Source organism: Neurospora tetraspora (assembly GCF_033439725.1).
Source record: "Neurospora tetraspora strain CBS 560.94 chromosome Unknown B0H65scaffold_2, whole genome shotgun sequence".
Lineage (NCBI taxonomy): Eukaryota > Fungi > Ascomycota > Sordariomycetes > Sordariales > Sordariaceae > Neurospora > Neurospora tetraspora.
This window is the reverse complement of record NW_026944384.1, coordinates 64,346-83,830: the sequence shown is the minus strand read 5'-3', so window position 1 is coordinate 83,830 and position 19,485 is coordinate 64,346. Positions and strand designations below refer to the sequence as shown.

At 47.5% G+C, this 19,485-nt stretch overlaps 6 protein-coding genes across 6 annotated transcripts; 3 read left to right on the top strand and 3 right to left on the bottom strand.

The window, feature by feature from the left end:
- Positions 1–833: 833 nt before the first annotated feature.
- On the bottom strand, positions 834–1,595 carry B0H65DRAFT_545510 (uncharacterized protein; the record flags this gene model as incomplete). Its single annotated transcript, XM_062829386.1, has 1 exon — positions 834–1,595. The coding sequence occupies one exon, from the start codon at positions 1,593–1,595 to the stop codon at positions 834–836; it is 762 nt and encodes a 253-aa protein (XP_062683681.1).
- Positions 1,596–3,541: 1,946 nt separating this feature from the next.
- On the top strand, positions 3,542–5,336 carry B0H65DRAFT_585829 (uncharacterized protein; the record flags this gene model as incomplete). The annotated part of the gene is made up of 4 exons (XM_062830937.1): positions 3,542–3,923; positions 4,353–4,640; positions 4,702–4,920; positions 5,319–5,336. The coding sequence occupies exons 1-4, from the start codon at positions 3,609–3,611 to the stop codon at positions 5,334–5,336; spliced, it is 840 nt and encodes a 279-aa protein (XP_062683680.1). The 5' UTR covers positions 3,542–3,608.
- A 6,411-nt stretch (positions 5,337–11,747) lies between these two features.
- Positions 11,748–14,468, top strand: B0H65DRAFT_545508 (uncharacterized protein; the record flags this gene model as incomplete). Its single annotated transcript, XM_062829385.1, has 3 exons — positions 11,748–11,897; positions 13,294–13,875; positions 13,959–14,468. The coding sequence occupies 3 exons, from the start codon at positions 11,748–11,750 to the stop codon at positions 14,466–14,468; spliced, it is 1,242 nt and encodes a 413-aa protein (XP_062683679.1).
- A 944-nt stretch (positions 14,469–15,412) lies between these two features.
- On the top strand, positions 15,413–16,155 carry B0H65DRAFT_545507 (uncharacterized protein; the record flags this gene model as incomplete). Its single annotated transcript, XM_062829384.1, has 2 exons — positions 15,413–15,509; positions 15,797–16,155. 2 exons carry the CDS (start codon positions 15,413–15,415, stop codon positions 16,153–16,155), a joined length of 456 nt encoding a protein of 151 aa, XP_062683678.1.
- Positions 16,156–17,746: 1,591 nt separating this feature from the next.
- B0H65DRAFT_392903 (uncharacterized protein) lies at positions 17,747–17,941 on the bottom strand (the record flags this gene model as incomplete). The annotated part of the gene is made up of 1 exon (XM_062823757.1): positions 17,747–17,941. A coding segment is annotated over one exon (195 nt), but the record flags the coding sequence as incomplete, so codon positions are not given.
- A 767-nt stretch (positions 17,942–18,708) lies between these two features.
- Positions 18,709–19,120, bottom strand: B0H65DRAFT_545505 (uncharacterized protein; the record flags this gene model as incomplete). The annotated part of the gene is made up of 3 exons (XM_062829383.1): positions 18,709–18,844; positions 18,904–18,991; positions 19,066–19,120. The coding sequence occupies 3 exons, from the start codon at positions 19,118–19,120 to the stop codon at positions 18,709–18,711; spliced, it is 279 nt and encodes a 92-aa protein (XP_062683676.1).
- Positions 19,121–19,485: the final 365 nt, after the last annotated feature.

Here is a 19,485-nt window from a genome sequence, read left to right as displayed (position 1 = left end):
TGCAAAATGTCAATCCTTTGGTAATCCCTGGAGGCATGCATCCGCAGGCCGCTTTCCGTACATACCGCGCTTGTAACGACAAAACAATTGGGTTTCTTGGCATCAGTACAAGCAAAGAAGGGACCATAGTCTGCTTACTTTGCAAGTACAAAGCGTTCGTAGGTAATCTTTCCCGCTGTTTCTGGCTGTGTCATTCTGATGAAGGAATACAGGACTTGTCAAAGGCACCCGACCTTCAACTGGCCTTAGGAATGAACCGAACACCTCATGGACAGTCCGGTACAGATTGATCAATGCGCTGAGTGCTTTCGCTACGTCCGGGAAGCTACGACGAAGCAATGATATATGCCTTCTAGTAAGTTGAGAACACCGGGGAAAGACACCGCTTGGCAAAGTTTGATTCAGGTAAGGCGTACATATTACATTACTAATTACATAGCAAAGTTATAAACTGGGATGAAGGTCATATGTGACTTATATCCCCAGAGCAACTTATTCCAACGTGGTCTTGCTAACTGCCCTTGGTGCCTTTTCTATACTGGGTTGAGGATCGTCGGTCCAGTCCTTGGGATCCCGCGCAGCGATCTCGATGCTGGAAGCATCAATGCGGCGTGTTAGACCCTCCCAGAAGTGCTCTCTCATCAGTCGCGTTAGTCGGTTCACGGGATTCTCGTTGAGTCTGGCCTCATCGAGAATAATCTGTAGCTGCCCTTGCTGCTCCCGTCGATGGGTTTGTGTACAAAAATCGTTGCCAAGTTGGCTTACTGGTATCGTCCTCCCTCAACTCCTCCTTCCTCCCCTCATGGCAAGGCAAAAATCCTGAAGGAACCACATTAAACACGGCCAGCAACAGGCTTGCCCAACAGGAAAATAACCGCGGTCTGTCCCCAGTTCGCCGCATTCACCATAGTACAGACGTCCCCTTCCTCGAGCTTAAAAAAGGCCTTCGCGCCCAAAGTGAAGACCCTCAACATCGGGTTAGCGAGAGTGACCCTGACGAGGCCCTGGGTGACCGTGCAATCGATTGTGCGGCCTGTGGTGTTGATGACCTGCTGGCGCTCGCCGCACTTGAGGTCGATGAACTCAAAAGTTTCATCACCTCTGCTGACCGGGACTGGCTGCTGGGGAGGAGCGGGCGCGGCCGACAAGTGTGAAATGAGAGAGTCCTCTCTCTTGGGCGTGGCTTCCTTGTCGGAAGCAGCAGCAGGGACTTCACCACCGTTGTGGTCGCTCAACCTCATGCGCTTGTTGGCATTGTACGTCTCGGTGATCTTGGCAGCAGGGAAGCGCCTCTTCGCCCTTGTGCTGCTCGTTTCGAATCCGCCCTCGCTAGGAGTGCCGGCGACGGCGGTCTCGCTCGTCATGGACTGCTGCGAGCCGGCCATGGGGGTGTTCTGGGGGGTGCAGACGCGAGGACCGAAGTCCAAACCCAAGGCCGAAAAGATCGCGGGCCTGGCACCGCTGGACGTCTTTGGTGAGGCAGTCAAAGCCGCGTCCTCCAAGAACTCCGAGTCCGAAAGCTCGGGAGATTGGGAGGGGTCAGGGGCTTTGCCTGACTGGGCAGTGGGGGACTTGGGCGTCGGGTAGGTAGACATCGTGCGCGTTGTTTCGTGATGCGAACGAAAAAGGGTTGAGATTATGAACAAAGACTTGGGTAGTTTGCGAGTCTGTTCTGAGTGCGAAAGGACTTTGATGGTATCCAGTCGCAAAGCGAGTCTTGTGTGTGGTTTGATGAGAGTTGAGTGTTGAGGAGTAAAGTGAGGTCTTGATGAAGATTTCGATTTTCTGCGCAAATTTTGTCCCCTCGAGCTGAGGGAGGCTTGAGATGATGAGCAGGGACTTGAGAAGTCTGCAAATAGGTTTTGACGATGAGAGAGTCAAGACGCTGTGGAGGGGCAAGGCAAAGCTGGTGTCGATGATGAGAGTTTGTGAAGACTGGGAGATTTTGTCTTTCTACGCCGCAGACAATGTGTTCTCAAGCTTGCTGGAGGGGCTCTACGCGAAGAAGTAGAGGGGGAAAGCAAAGCTGTTGTCTGACTGGAGGGGTAGTTTACTGGAAGAAATCTGACTTGAATAAGGTAAGGTAGGCAACGAGGGGCAGGTATAAGACTGGCCGATACCGATGACGCGCCGGAAGCAAATAACACCTCAGGCAGCGTGGCTATGCACAATCTGGAGGAAAACATCTTTCAATCTGCTACTCCTGTGCCGGCCGTTTCCGTTTCATAAGTGAGGGGCATAGAGGGGGGCAGATAGGCAGATATTGAGGTGCTACAAGTTGGGTTTCTTCTCCTAGATGGCAGGAACGGCAACCAGGAATCTCCATCAGTGAACGGCGAGTCCCTCGAGGCCGAAGCTTTGCACTTTTTTTTTTCCCCTTGGGCAGCTCGCACCGCCCCCTTTGTTTATAAGCACATATTTTTAACTTCAGGCACCACCTTTTGAACGTACTAAGAACATTACATTCATAAAAGTACAACTACATTGAATACTTCTTCCTCTTATTAAATCTACTTCTAGTTATTCACTGCCTTCCGAGAGGCCTTTCCTGCTCTCCAATAGGCCTTCAACCTTGCCCTAAAAGTCATACTCCTTTGATAATGGATCTAATACTTAGAATTAGCATGGTTCAGGATGAAAATGCAATAACTACTAGGTAACGGCACCCCTCGTTTGCTCCCTGCCAAATTATCCACCGCGTGTTTTTCCTCCTCTCTCATCAACTTGTTCTCTGCCCTCAAACTATCCAACGCGTATTCTCCCCCCTCTCTCACAACTTTCACTCAATCCTCACATAAGGTATCTACAACGGCAATCCCCTCCTCCTACCACCTCGTGAACATCACACTTTCACCACGAACTGACCGCAACAAGATGCCTCCGTGTTACGATCCAATCAAGGATCCCTTATGTAAGCTAGATCAGATAGAACCAACGGGACCAATCAGGTAGGACCCGATACGGAGGTTCGGGTCCACGGGTCCGGATTGACGGGTCCATGAAGGCCAGTATATAAGACGGCCTCCCCAGGCCTCTTGAATACCGGCTCTTCAGCAAGCAATAGCTTCTACAATCAATCAGTACCTTTCGGCTACTACTACCGTTGTTCTACCTATCCCAGCGATATACTCCTGTGCTTGTAACGGTTCGTCATACTCCGCTACCGCCGTGGTTGCCGTCCAAGCCGTCGAATTCGGCATCACAGGCCAGCCACTCTACTCTGGAGTCGCCAATTATTAAGAGAGCCCGGAATAGAGGAGTCGCCACCTCACCATGCGCAAGCCAACCCGAGGCGTGAAAGCGCCCAAAGGACAAGAAGCGCGAGTCCCCCACTTTCTTACCCGGTCCACCCCAAGTTGAGGAAGAAAACGGAGCGCGAGAGAGCCAAAGACAGTGGGGTGTGGCAGTATCTCGTGAGCCTGAGATTGGATCTTTACATGGCCGAAAGCGTATGAAAAGTAAAGTCCATGCGCGACCTCCTGACACTTCCGCGCAAGCGTAACTTGCCAGAGATATGGAAAACTCGGCTGGCCCTGGAAGGAGTGGCTCCAGGTAACTTGCGTCTGAAAGGATACAACTGTGCCGTAGAGTGGCCAGTCGGCCCCGCCATGACGGCCTTTGATGAGGGAGAGAAAGCCATCTACAAAGCTGCCGCCTTCCCCAGATGTATCTTGTTCCCCGAGCATGGAACTTCTAGCAATGCATCTGCCAAAAGACGGTGTGTCAATGCGCACTACCGAGAGTCGAAGGCCGAGTCAATACCACCTGTTTGGTCGCCGCCGGCTTCCACTACCGCTCCGGTGTACCCTCCGATGCTGCCTTCGGCACTCTCTCCGCCATCTGCTCAGTCTTACTTCCCGGCACCCGCTGAGTCGTACTCTCCTGGGTACTCTCCGCCACACGCCTCCACACCCTTCAACATGGTCGAGAGAGCAATGCCATCAACTCTCTTTCCCGAGACTCCCAGTCGTCGAAGCATCCACGACGAACCAACCCAGCAACAGACTGGGTCCCTCACCAGCACACAGAACCCCTGTACCTCTACGGACCGGGAAACAGTACTGTAGAATGAGCGGGTCTCAGTAATTTGCGTCTGCTTGCCGCCTATGTACCTTGTTGGAGAGTATACTGGTTCCGCGGTTAAAAGTACCTACATTTGGTGCCTCTGTTTTTTTATTAAAGTACCTTAGGCATTCACTATCCCCCAATGGGCCTTTAACCTTCCCCTCAAAGTCATACTCCTACGATATTATGTTTAATACTTGGAATTTCTCAACTGCCCGCTTTTGATCCTGATAATACGCTGCTAACTTGGACGAAGTGTAAGAAGCGAAAGGCAACTCCTTGAACAGAGGGCAGCCTCGCAGCGTGACCTGCCAATCGCGTGGAAAACCCAGCTTGCGGTAGAAAAGCCATCCTTCAGGATCAAGGAGATGCTTATCTACTATCTCACTGGCGACGAAATCCCGAACTCCTACCTGTGCAGCCTTCCGGGTGCCAACTGTCGCCAGAAGTTCATGACCGTGGGCCCAGCCGTGGACAGCATGGAGCAGGAAAACCTGGCCATCTACAAAGACGGTGTCTTCCCTCGCTGTGTCTTGTTCCACAGCTTCTCCGGCAAGAGGAACTGCTGCAACGCGGTCTATCGGAACCCAAGGATACGAAAAGGAACTTCAACGACGTCTAATTCGTTACCAACAGACCACCCTAGGTGACCGTGCAGTTGACGGTCCGGCCCACGGTGTCGATGACTTGATGGCGGCGGCCGGGCTTGAGGTCGATGAAGTTAAAGGTTTCATCGCCGCGGGTGACGGGGACTGGCTCCTAGGGCTGAGGAGCGGCCAGCGGGTGAGAAGGGGGGATCGCTTCTTGGTCCTCGTGCCGGCCATTGGAGAGGAGGTTGGGGCTTTGCCTGAAGTGGTAGGTGAAGACGGCATTTGCTCCGGGGGCACAAGCCTTTATCTAGGGGGGCCCCAAACCTTAAGGGGGCCCCAATCGGGTTAGGGTTTAACGTATACGTTATTTTTTTCAACCCTTTAATACAGTCAGATAGTAATCGTACAACACCCTTTTTATATAAAGCAATGCCAAACCCAATCAACTAGTAGACCCCATATATACGACCCCCATCTTTAAATTTAGTAATTTTGAACATACCTTTCAACTTAACCTTCTTTCAACTCTCTCTTTACAACCAAACTACCTTTTATCACCAGAACAGACTAAAATCAATCGCACGTACGTAAATATTAATTGTATATATTACCAAACTATATACTAACCTTCTTAAAGCCTCAAAATACTACGCGCAAAAATAGCGCCGCCTTAAGAACTAAATACGCCTATCGACTTTACCTATATTAAGGATAACGATAGCGATAATAATCCTTTTACCGATATTAACGAAGAGTAGGAAGGCTTCTCTAATAATAATACTCTTGTTAACTCTCCTAGCGACTCTAGCGATTCTAACGACTCTAGTATCGACTCTAGCGTACGATCATCCAATTCCAATCCTAATTTACCTCGTTTAATACAATTACTTTAGTAAAAGAGTAATTTAAATTCCGTTTTAAATTATAATGTTACGAACTTTAAGCGATGACACGAGCCAACCAAGCCACCGGGAACACAACAGCCACGTGAAGGCTGGGTGGTGTAACCTTCCCAGGAATAAGAGCCAGGATCGGAGCAAGGAGAGCTCACATCTGCCAAGACAGGCTCATGAGCTAGACACATGTAACTAGAATCACCAGAGTATAAAGGGACGACTGGAGAACTCAGATTGTCAGATAGTTCGACAGTAGTCAATAGACCATCGTCATCAGAGACACGTATAACGATACTTGTTGTGAACCTTTTGGCTTCACCGAACTGCACCTGATAGTTTACTTCCTTCAGCTATCTCATTTAGGCAGATCAGACTGCCGTTCGTCATATATAATAAGCGGTCGAAATTAAATTCAAACGAAAAAAGTATTATTATCAATCACAGGGACGTAATTATTAATCTACTAGTTAACGCTATACTTTCCGCTACTACAATCTAGGATCTTTATAAAGTAATTAATAAATAGGTAAAAAACTACAATTTTACAATTAATTATTAAAATAGCCAAAGTACTAAGTCCAAAATTCCAATAAATGAGTATATACAGTATTATTTCTTCTATAACCAATATAATTAACCTTGCAAATCTAAGGCAACGATTTGAAAAATAACCTCGCGCAAATATAATTGTAATTAGACAACTATCGTAAAAAAAGAAGATAATCTCTAGTATTTTTATTTATATTCCTAATATTAAATATATAACCACCCTTAATTGTACAACCCCTCTACTTATCTCCGACATTGTAAAATAAAGTTAGAAGTACTTAAAACTATCGACGATATTTTTAAATTCAATATTATACGAATTCGAAAAATCGCTTCCGTCGTACGAAATAATTATCCAAAATCAACATATATTAGGAAAAATATTTATAACGTACGTATATATATTCGCCGACGTAATCTTAATAATTATACTCTAATAAATACTTTAATCAAGGCCTTTAACGATAATAATATTGAATATATTAAAAACATAAATCCAAATAATAAAACAAGCCTACTAAGTATTATATTTACTCTCCTACATTATATATATATAGTTCAACGCTTTTACAAAATTATAATTATTAATAATACGTATAACATAAATCGCTTTAATTATCTATTCTACTAAATTTCTAACATTACTAATATTAATTATATTTTTAATTATATCTTTAATATTATTGATAACGAGAAGCAAGCGGCGTTCGACTTCCTAATTAATATTACTAAATAAATAAAATTATAATATAACCTCCTAAAACCGATGGTCGTTATTACTAATAAATATAAAGAAATAAAGCAATCCCCAATAAAGATCTTCCCTAATACTTAATAATAGTTCTATTTATTTTATATTATTAAAAATGTTTTATATAATGCTAAATTCAAATTTAAGAAAACTAAAAATAGCGATAACGATAACGAAAACTCTAACGACGATAAAAGTATTAATAAATAGGCAACCCCTATTCTATTCGATAACTAAAACTATAATCTTGATACTTCTATATATAGTACTAACCCTTCAACCGATTTAATAATTACTAACGACCCTTATAGCGTTATAAAGCAATTCAAATTCATAATATATAGTAAGATAGAGTTAGAATTCTTTACTACGTAGGAAGATTTAAAGAAACGATTTATAATTCAAAAGATAATTCTTCAATATATTTAAAAACAAACTAGCTACCTATTAGGGATTAATAAGTATACTATTATATTAAATAACAAAGAGATTTTAATATAAGAATTACCTCCCTAACTAAATCTAATAACCTCAACATTAAAAATTACTTTCTTAACGGTAATAGTAATATTTTTAAACTAATTTCTACCATTCTTGAAATAGCCAACGAATAATATAAAACCTTCAAACAAAAATTAATAACCTACTAAATTTATTAACGTTATAAATTTATTACCTACAATTATTTAAATAAACTCCCCTTATAAATTATATTAATTCTGCTAAAAATAATTAATTATAAATACCTTCAAGTAAAAAGGGGCCGGCCAACTAATTAACGTAAAAATCCCCCTCCCCTCCCTCCTTATAATAAGAATTATAATATTCCTCTCCAATATAAACTACTTTACCGCTATAAAATATTCAAGCGGTTAGCTACAAAGAAGCCTTTAAAACTTACTTATATACACCCTCGTTAGCACTTTAAAGTGCTACTTATATATCCCTTATCTATCATCTATATATTTATATATAATTGTGTTTCCTGCGGTGCCCTGACTGGCCTATAATGATAGCACCAGTACAAGGTTGCTACAGTGAACTATGCACTTGTAGCAGAGCGGAGCGGAAGCGGTAGGAAGTACGACAGCAATGCTGAAGGAAGCAGCGTAGTTGCAAGTACAATAAAAGGATGTTGTAAAAGAGGTCTTAGAGAGGACTCTGCTCTCAAGACAGAAGATTACAGTGGACTCTGCACTGTGAGAAAAGACTATATTGTATTGCTTGACTTGTGCTTGCTTGCTTAAGGAGTGACGAACTGAAGGAGAGGAGAGGTCTCTATATACATGGACACTAAGCATCTAGAAGCTTCTGTTGAATCCTGTGATGACAAATCAGTCTGGAAGAAATGCTAGCTAAGTTATAAGACTCTAGAATACAGTGGCAAAACCTCTTGTATTCTAGTACATTCTGTGGGGACTGAGTCAACTGATTCCGTAGAAGGAATAGTTCAACTAGCCTTCTATACTACAAGGTAGTACAAGGCAGTTACAAGGCACAGTACTAGCCACACGTTAACAAATTGTTAATTAATCTTTTTAAGCAAGATATCGACGATTTCTACCTTTGCGTTCGAACCCCCTATATTATTAAAAAAAAAAGTCGAACGAAGAATTCTATTAGAATTATCCCTAATGAGTACGTACTTCCAATAGAAATAAAGTAAAAAACCCTAAAAACTCCCAAAACCCCTAAAAAATTAAAAGCCACACCTAATTCAAAGAAAGGAAATAAAAAAACTATAATATTATTAAAAAAAAGGAGTAAGAAGGCTATACTAACCTTAAAGAATAAAAAAGGGGATAAAAAAGTTAAGCCTATTAAATAAAGTAACTTCAATAACCTACTTCGCCTACAATCTAATATTCGGCGCAACCTATTTTACTTAAAAAGCAACAATATTAATGAACTTACTCCCAATTCTACTAAACGCAAACGCGTATAGGAACCGATTAATTCTAATACTTCAAACTATAATAGCGAATCGGAAGCAACATCAAGAAGCGATCCAAAACTAATACTAAACTACATTCAAATAGCTACACCAAAGCCAAAGCCAAAATCAAAATCAAAATCAAAATCAAAATCAAAGTCAAAGTCTCTACTCCCGCTTCTAAAACTCCCGTCTCTAGAACTCCCGCCTCTAAAACTCTCTCCAAAAGTCACAATCTCTCCAGAACCCTCTCTAAAGCTAGAACTACAACTAGAATTCTTACCCTCTACAAAACCCACTCCAAAACCAAAGCCAGAGCAAAGCCAAAGCTAAAATACAACTTCAGCTCGTCTCCAGAGTAGCCAAAGTAATAGTAATCCTCTCCAAAGCCAATACTAAATTACATTCAAATAGCTATACTAAAACTCTCATCTCCAGAGCGAAAATTAAATCCAGAATCAGACTCTATTCAAGTGACTACACCAAAATCGAACTCTCCCGTTAAGCAAGCGGTTAAACACAAGAGAGGCAAGGCTCAAATAGGCTTACTAACCCCCAAAGTTCTAATTACACGAAGTAATCGTATAAGCAAACCCAATCAACAATACTAAAATTTGAAACACCATACCAAGTATCACGAAATTCAATTTAGTACCATAATCTTTCGTAGTGTAAATAAATGCCATAGAACTATCCCATGTACAAAACATTGTATACCATAGAAATCCCCATACAAAACTATATCACTAGGCATCGCTATGATTTTTCATATTCACGTAACACTCTGGAATTTACCATATAAATACTATTTTACATCAAAATAACGTGCCAAGCATTAAAATATTGGGGCCCCCTTAAGGTTTAGGGCCCCCAGAGCCTAAGGCTTGTGCCCCCGGAGCAAATGCCGTGAAGACTCTCTTCAAAGTGGAGATAATGCATCAGCGTTCTTACCACAAAGTGTTCGCCCAGGTCCGGTGACATGGCGAATGCTTGTCCACAAGTTCGAATTGGGCAGTGCCAAATATTGGGCTTCGGAGAGGAACTGGGCTTGTAACCCTCTGGGAAGAGCGTACCAAAGCTGTGGATTGACTGGTGCAAACTCTGGTATCGCTTGCGAGCGTGAAGGAATCGAGGTGGTATGGATGGGCAAACTAATGTTTGTGCCCGGCGTAGAGAGAGTTTCAAGGAGAAAAGTGAGGTTCGTGACTGTTGATGAGAGGATTTTGAACTTTTACGCGCGGAAGTCTTGAGATGGCGTTACTCTCAGCGTGAGCTCCCAAAAATCCTCCTTATATGCCCAGTGGGTTGGACACCATGTCCATCGTGGCAACGTGAAGGTGTTTTGTCGTGGCATTGTGACATTGTTGTGGCCGTGGCCGTCGCGATGAGCGGATCAGGTTCACAACGGTTAAGTATCGAGCAGAAGAATTGCAGGGTTCTCAAAAGGGTGACGACAGATTGTACACGGGATCGTTGTCGCCGTGGGGATAGCCATGGGCCGGAAAGCTCATGCCATCCAGGCCAACAACGTAGTGGAGCTGGTTGGGGGGATATTTTCCGGTCTTTCCTGTCGGCCTTAAGGCTTGCCGGGTTCTTGTTTGGTGGGTGGGTTGGGCAAAACTAGTACGGTTCCCCTTGCCTTCTTTGGTCTCGTCTTCGATGTCAATGAGAATAAAGTCCTCCTCATGGCTTTTGCGTTCAGTTTCATTCCTGTGGTTATTGAAAGGTTCGCCCTTGGCATATCTCTCCTGATCGTCGTCGACTGCATTTATATTGATCGAGCTAGCGCGCTTGGCTTCTTTTATGTTCGTCGGGAGCAGGCCCATCCCCAGATGTCATCCGCTTGTGGGACGTATTGGACTCGACGGCTCTGTCAGGGAATGACCGCTTTGCCGTCTTCCTTATAGATGAGAAAACCTAGGATAGTGGGTTAGAGAACATGCCGATGGCTTCGAAAATGACCGGGTAGATACTAGATAGCCTCTCGAACCGGGCGCGCAAGAAGTCTGGTGGTAGGAAGTTCATCATTAACCGCAAAGAACAGGTCGCCAACTTTTTGTCACTAGCGGCTCGGCTCCAAGTGTTGCTCGATATCGAGAAAGAGACAACACGTCATTGACATGATCGAGCCCAACGCGCCTGGCTCAATAGCGGCAGGAACAACCACCGAAGGCACCCTCATGGACGCGGCAACGATGCCCCACTTTTTCACCTCGCACCAGACCCACTCTTTTCCTCTACTTGTACACGCACTCAAGATTTCTAGGACACTCGCATATAACTTTCCACAAACTATACCTATCTCCTTGAAATCGGATCTTTATCGCGGCATTAGGCTGAAATCCTACCTCTTCAACTTATTTCAACTGGATCTATTGTGTGGGCCCTCTCATTTGGTCATGTGCATTCACCGAGTCCTGTTTGTGCAACGTACACCACGTTTTACCCTTTGAACATCCAAGGATCTATACCTTAAGTACGCTGTACCTCTAAGGTACTGGCCAGGCCTGTTTATATCTCCCGGTCCGCCATAGCCTTGATGTTATCAAACTCTTCCTTCTTTTCACACTCCTTGCATTTGCACTTAGCGCGTCGGATTTCCTCCTCGGATTGACCTCGGTTAAAGCAAACCGGAAGGCAGTCGCACGGATTTTCAGCCACCGCTAATTCCGTCTGGGTCATCTCTCGAAAAGAGGAACCTGAAGGGACATACCTGCCATGTTTGCAAGCACAGGGATGTAGACATAGTTGCGATCTGTGATGTCTTCGGAATACGGCTGATCGTCACTCCAATCAAGGATAGGCTGTGGCTGTATGGCATTGCGTTCCTAAATAGTTGCCCAATACTTGTGAATCCGCATGCTCTTCGAGCGTGGGTAAAACTTCTTATGTTCTGGAAAGTTTTGCAGGAGCTCCGGTCGGATGTTGGGGTACCGGAGGATTTGGTCTCGTAGCATGTGAAGATGAACGAGGCCGGCAAGGCTGATCAGGCTGACGAGCAGACACTGTGGGCCATGGTGGCGTGGTGGCATTGGGGAAACATGAGGCTGAGGGGACGGCAATGGTTTGGACGTTTCCACGGCTGCATCCACCACCGGCAGCTTCGTCTTTGGGTGCGTGTGGGAAAGGGTGAGTGCGCCTAGAGGTAGATCTTCTCTGGTAGAAAGCTTGTTCTAAATGGAGCTGGAGCCGCAATAAACACACATATCAATACCGTTTTCTTGCTGCTCCCTAGAAGTATCAATCTTTTGCTTTTTTGTCTGCGGATGTTCTCTTCCCCCTTTTCATTTCCTCAGCCAAGGCAGGTATTCTTGCCAGAATCTTACCTCTACGTATACACAGCATCGTGAGCGAGCAAAGAAATCCAACCGAGCACCAGAAGCTTTGTTACCTCTAGTACCCAGTTTCACGAGCACATTAAAGAGTGACCATTGTCCAGCTGCTTCGATCCAGACTTGGCTGCTTACCTATTCAATAATCCAGCAAATAGCAACTCCGTTTCCCAGTCTCGTCAACTCATTACCAGATGAAACACAGCCCAACGCGTCACAATACGAGTACCTGCCCTCTATCTCTCCCGATGACGCTCCCCCTCCAGAATAAGAAACCCAGAGCTTCGGATGACCAATGACGCCGTCTACCTGAGCAGCACAGACTTTAGATTACCTGGTCACCTGGCTGGCAACTGGTATCAAATTCGAAAGTGTTTGCCCACAATATATTTCTGCCTGCCATTGTTGTTCATGCCCCGCACTCTTTTTCTCTCCCTCGAGTTTCACTTCATCCTCGTCGCGCTTTGTAAGATTCTCACCTTGCAAGATCTTCGTCTCCAAGATTTTTTTTCAAGAAGTCACGTCGTCCTTCTTGAAGCTTGCAACCTTCACTGAGATTCATCAAGACTGCGATACCTTTCACTGTCAATACAGCTCATCAAAAGATCTCCTCGCGTACCTCTCCCTCATTTTTGTTCATCCTCGGCTAGTCCCTCACAAGGAACCTACCTACCTGCCTGACTATCACGATGGAGTTCTGGCTGCATCAGCAAGCAATCCTCGCGGGCGAGGGGTCTGCTCCCCTTGATGCCCGAGCTTCCTATCATGACTGGACTGGAATCCTGAGTACGTCTACCATACCTCAAATAATACTTTCCTTCACGTCCTGACTCAGATTTTGCTAACATGTTATCTATCTCTCACAACAAACGGGGAGGCCATCACGGTTCATCACTGGATCGCCCTCTTCCCACAGGGCTACGCTCCTCGCTCGGGACAAAGATTTCCGTGGCACTGTCCTGTCGTGGGCTGCAGCGCGGTCCATATTTCTGTTGTGGAACTCGGCGCACACTTTAATGTGAGTAACTATCCTACTACCTGCCAGACCATGAGCTTCAGGCTCTCAGGGACTGTCAAGTTTATCTCAAAATATCTTGATACGGATCTGAGAAGTCATCAGTCTGGCTATACTGTTCCATAGAAGTAAATCAAGCAACTAACACCTTCTTTTACTCAGTCTGTTCACCATGGTGCCATCCTTCTCGATAACCGCAATGGTACTTTCGCGGTCATCGGCACGCAACCTCCCCCCGCTCGCTCCGCGTACGTTGCTGCCCAAAGACTGGCATCGGGATCAAGCATCGGTTTGTCGGCGCCTGTCTTCTCCGCCCCGCCTTCTCTCGCGGACAGGTGGGAGGACGACTCGACCGTCGTCGAAGGAGACATCTTCTCCGACGACAACCAGGGCAACGGCGTGGCGGACGGCAACGGCAACGCGGCTGACGACGAGGATGACGAGGACGACGATGATGACGATGATGACGAGGACGTTGAGATGGGCGAGGCAGTCGACGACAGCGACGATGACTTTCCTGAGCAAACCATACAAATCCAGCTCGGATTTTCCGTCGGCCAAACTCCCACCGACGATGGGTCTTCCGGAACCGACGGAGACCCCATGGATGTCGACTCCAACGTCGGAACCCCTGCCGCCCAAAGCCCCGTCTCTGCCCCGGTTTTTCCTGTCTCGGCCGCCCAAGCCCCGGCCGCCCAAGCCCCCATCGCCTCTGCTGCGGCCGTCCAAGCCGCCATCGTCCCAGTCCCCCTCCCCGGCCTGCTCCGCACCATCCACGACCACCAGCCCCGCCAGGAGCTGCCCGACCCACCCCTCTCCAACTGGAGATCTGGCCCTACATCACGCGCTGGACTCTCTACCCTCTTCCCCTCCCCTCCCCTTCCTCCCCCGCCCATCGCACCCTCCTCGCGCTCCTCTCCTTCCCCCGCATCCGCACCTTGCCGGTCTCCTGGCAGGAGCGCTTGCGGGCCCGCACCCCCTCCCTCGGCACCCTCACAGCAGTCGCCCTCTACCTCGGCGGCAGAGCCGAGTCCGGCTCGCCCTGCCAGTCACACTGCGGGCAGTATGGCGCCCTGGTGGAGAGGCTGTTTGCTGTCCAGAGGGAGAAAGCCTGGGAGAAAGGGCTGGGGTACTGGAAGTTCGAGAGGAAGTTTGCGTTTCCGAGGTGTGTGAAGGTGCCGGAGGCGTTGGAGGGGGATCGGGAGGTGGAGGAGGTGTTGGGAGGAAGGCCGTGTTGTAACCATTTCTTCAGGGAGTTGAGGGGTGCGTGGGAGACGAGTGAGCCGTTTCCGCCGAAGCCGCCGGGTGGTCTTGTTTGGAATGGGCCTATGTGGTAAATGTATAGCGTAGGAGGAAGTGTGAGCGGGTGGGTTGTTAGGAGGAGAGGGGGTCTTTCTGCTTGTGTTCCCGGGTTTATATGCGGAGAAGGAAAGAGCGATTGTTCTGGATGGTTTGGGTTGGAGGAGAGGAAAGAGCGTGGCGTTTGGGCGGTGCTTGCCTGGGTTGTCTCACGGATAAAGGAAGTCATGAGGGCTTGAGCTAGGTTTTTCATTGCCAAAGCATGGAAGGGGGAAAGTTGGAACAAATGTTTTGTGTTTTTCTTGTACAATAGATATCTTATTTGAACCCTCCGCTCTCTTTGCTCCCACACTCAGCACCTCTCTTTTGTTCATGCCGTGTGATGTTGTTTTGTCAGTGTACGTTTTAATGAAGAAGCAAATCCAGCACGTAACACCGCCGCCTAACATCCATGTACCTTCTACGGGTTGTCATATAACGATTGGTTCTTGATGGCAGGAAAGGATGATTTATTGCGGCATGGTTGAGAGAAGAGGAATAGGGTGCCGTCCAATCTGATACCTCAAAGCTGGAAAATAGGGCACCTTCCACACGTCTCAGTCAGCAACGCCTGCCACGGTTATAGCATCATGCCTTTCACAGGGCAGCTACGATGCATGTGGCTGCACTGCACCTGCCCGTGTATGTTTCCAGCCCACCATGCTGGTTGGATTCTTTAACTTTCTTCCTTTCCAGAAAAATCAATCTGCTTGTGTTAACCCGACCATTGCGGAACGTGCCATTTCCACCCACATACTGCCCATGTGTGCCAGCCAAAAATGTAAGAACACTCTTTGGCTCCATCTCTTCTCCCATCTCACCCTTTGGTCGCTTCCTTCGGGTTTTGATCGTATTCTTTGGTCGTCTCCTCTCCAGTTCAATCCACCATTTTGGCCGCAGCCATCCTGCTCTCCATGCAGTTTGGCCCAAACAGCCAACAACAATGCCGAAGAGAAAGCAGCGAGAAGTCGTCAATCAAAAGATGGCGCTGGCAACTAGAAGGAGAGCTCGCGGCCTGAACGGACTCAGCAATTGTCAAGGTAAGTGAAAGTGTCGAAGTTATGTTATTTGCAGGATATTGTCACCAGTACCTCTGACGAGGTCCAGTCACCCCTTTGACACCAACACGGACTCCCTGCTAATGACACGCTCGCCATCTTTTGTTGAGGGCCACGGCTGACAACCCTCTAGACCACAGCTCGGATCAAACTACTTCCATTGTCATCGTTGCAAGCTCTCCAGCTCACTGACCCGCGCCAACAGTTTGACTTGATCAAACACGAGCCACCTTCTTCACCTCCGCGCCCCGAATAACAACAACAACCAGCCAACTCACCACTTCGTCGCCGACAGCCATCCCAAGCCGTCAAGGATATTGGCCTAGCCCGACAAAGTCTTTCTGCGGCCACCGAAGCTCCGGCTTGTCCATGTGCAAGCAGCCAACCGCTTCAAGCCCCTACCCACCACCATATTGAGATTCCGATACCGATTACTCTTGCGCAGGGTTTGCTGCAAATCCAGCACGAACTGCAGCAACAGATCCAGCAAATTCAGCAGGCTGTTCACAAAAAGAAGTCGGACAAGAAAACAACAGCGGCCAGGGTTCCTATCACTTCTCGTATTCGACATCAGGACTCATGGTATGCTCAGGAATACGACCCCTGTCCGGAGCCGTACGTCTCCTAATTTTCCGACCCCGAAGACTATTACGACTCAGAGCTCGCGGCCTATAACTCTACCTCACCCTTCCCTAAGCCTAGCTACCCGACCTACCCCGGGCTCACAACGGCGGAGGCGGAAGACCTCAATCCGGACATGGAGCCATCAGTGCCCGCGTCTTCTCTCGGTGGTTATCCCATCCATAGATTGGAACAATGGGCGTCGCTACTAGAGCGAGGGCGAAGGCCATCGCCATACCCGACCAGCCAGCCAATACAAGCGGTAACAATCCGGAAGAAGCCTTCGTACTCGACCAGCAAGCCAATACAAGCAATAACAATCCAGAAGAAGCCTTTTATTACAAAGCGTATAATGCCTACGTAACCTACGCCGGGGGGCGTAACTTCATCTCCTCAAATACCTACCATCGGAAGAATTCCTAAATAAAATCATTTCCGAATTAAAGTTCAACTTCACACCTAGCCTATTGAATACTCTCACCGCGTTATACGCTCCGACCATCGAGGTCATAAAGTCGTTCACTAAATTCTCTTAGTCAAATCCACCCGCCTATCGGTATATCTTCTTATCTTAGGAAAGCCCGACCAACCTAATACACCACCCTTGATTTACGTCGGCACAGGCACAAGCCTCAATTGGGGTGCGTGATGAAGTGCAATCAGATGCATTGATACCCGGATGGCAAACAACTCTTGGACTTATCTGGCACTATACAGCAAGGAAAGTTGACTTCTATCTCCAGTCACATCCCCTGACAAGCTCTTGATCCAAAAGAGGATCTACCAGCCGCACCGAACCTCACCCCTTCGAACATGTACAACTGATCACCCTAAAATATCAAGGGAAGCATTTCAGAAAGAGATAGAAGCCAAGCCGAGACGGTGGGCGTCGTTTATCTTCCCTTTTCAGTGCTTTGGCAGGACTGTCCAGTAATCTGAAGAGAGGTTTTGCAAGCAAGAGGCGCGGAGCCGTGAGTACCTTAGTCATGTATTCAACCTTCCACAGCGATAAGTTGCTAATGATGATTCCACAGTTGGACGTCTATTTGTCGTGGCGCGGTTCTTCACGCTTTGGCCTTGAGAGGTCTTGGTGACCTCTCCGTCAAGGTTGATGCCCGCATCTCACGAGCGAGCTACGGAATCGAGACAGTCAGAGATTAGGATCCTCTCTTGCACCTCGAGGAAGACAAGTACTGGGCAGATGAATACCAGGAGTGGTTAAGTCCCATCTCTACCCCAGCTTGGGTTGACCTCGCTCCTCTCCCGGATAGCGTGAATTACTTCCTCCGCGAGTGCCCACTTGCTGCAAGTTCGACTCATGGGGACGAAGATACCTTCTTTGAGCCGAAACATAGGGTGGTGAAGTCCACCACACGAGAGGGGCCTTCCTACACTTCTTCTTCCTCTAAACCACGTCATTGTCGACGCCCTGTTGATATGCCATGACTGTCGGATTCTTGAGGAATCGATACTGATGAAATGCATCAACCAAGCATCGCGATTGGGATGTGTGGTGTACGTATTGGTGATGCTATACACTCTGTTTCCCTGAATGGCGTTCAGTTCTGTTCTTACTTTGTCGAAATTAGGTATTTGGTCCACTGGCTACCACGGCCAATGATAAAGACGGGAACGCCTTGCATGATCACCTCCAGGGCGCCTTCATGAACGATGCAGATTAGACTCTGCAAGTTGCTTGGGTGCAGAGTGGTGGTGAAGGTATTCTCCAACTCCAGGATCTGGAGAGTTAACCAGTTGATGCCAGTGAGTAGAACTTGACCCTGCGCCTGTCTCTCGCCCGGTCACCACCGCTTCCTTGTCTTTTGGCCCTTTATAGTTGGCCAGTCAACCAACTCCCTTGATCGGGCTTGTGTAGCCACAACTGCCTGACGGAGACGGTCCGAGGCGCCATAACTACCCTCACCGTTATACAAAGGAAGGAACTCTATAACGATGGCCAGGCCAATACTCGGAGGCACGAAAAGCTCCGCAAACGGTCGGACCGAAACCCAGATGCGTTGCGCAAGTAATAAGCGGCCATGACCCCATACGCTTTCAGGGTGAGCTCCTCCCTGGTAATTGGGCGCAAGACACCAACTGACTTGCTAACATTGACGCGGCAGCGGCGGTGGCGGAGGAAGATATTTTCAGGTCTTTCGTTCTGCCTGCCTCGTCTTGGTTCAAGTCCCTCCCCGCTCCTTCAGATATCCGTGGAAATATTTGGGGTGTCTAGAGGTACTGCCTTGTCTTCGAAAAGGATGGCCATCCGGATTGTATTTATATTGGCTCCGATACCGGTGTCCAGGAAGGTATACGTGCCCGTACCTATCAATCGACACTGCCACCACCTGAAAGTCGGTGATCCCGGTGCTAAAGGTATTCCCGAAGGCATGCGGAAAATAATCACGGACGGCTTTACCCTCACTCACACACCCCTTCTCGCGCACTTCCCCATTCCACCTCCGAAAGACGAGATCCAGGGTCGTTCTCTTTGTTTGGCCTTAGAATCACTTTTCCACTGTATCTTCTGGTCACTTCGGAGTCGAGAGCCTCATTATGGCTACTTCGACGATCTCTTCGGAAGAGCGAAGCGCTCGCGGAGGACGACGACCCCCTCTTCCATGGCGCCGAAGGAGGAGGCCGCCGCCTCCATGTCGCCGGCCACGCCGGTGTCCATGTACGCCATGACATCGGCGCTAAAACCAGTCAGCATCCTGTCCTTTGTCACCAAAACAAAGACAGGAAAGGAACTTACGCGGTGGGGACCATGTGCTGGACCCGAGCAAGCAGAGAAACGTAGAGGCCAGCAGCGATCTGCTTCTCAGCAGCCCAAGCACCCGCCACTCGACAGTATCGCTGTTACCGTATGAACGACTTTCTCAGCATGGAATGGAACAGGAGCGCAGGCGACCTTCACCATCCCCAGGAGAAAGCGCCCATAGCTGGCCGGAACCCTTGGTACGGCTTCTCATTCCGACCGGAATTTTGCAGTTGTGATGGGATTCAGACTCGAGTTTTTACACCATGGTCAAGCATATCTACATATGTTTTCTCACTTACATCGAACACCCATAGAGGAACACAGCGAGGCATGGAGGAACACACGGCACACTTTCGATTTGCGTCATTTTTACAGTTATTCTCATTGAGGGCGGACATTCTTTACACTTACGATATTTCATTATTATATCTTCCGGGCCAGGCACCTCTCACGCTACTGAGTCTTCAAGTTTGACTCAGTGCCGTTAGGATGTGTCCGTACTGGGGGTTCGTAAAGCACGCGGGAAATTGTTTAAGCATGTCGGTCCAATTGTCGAACGTGGCACCGGTCCAAGTG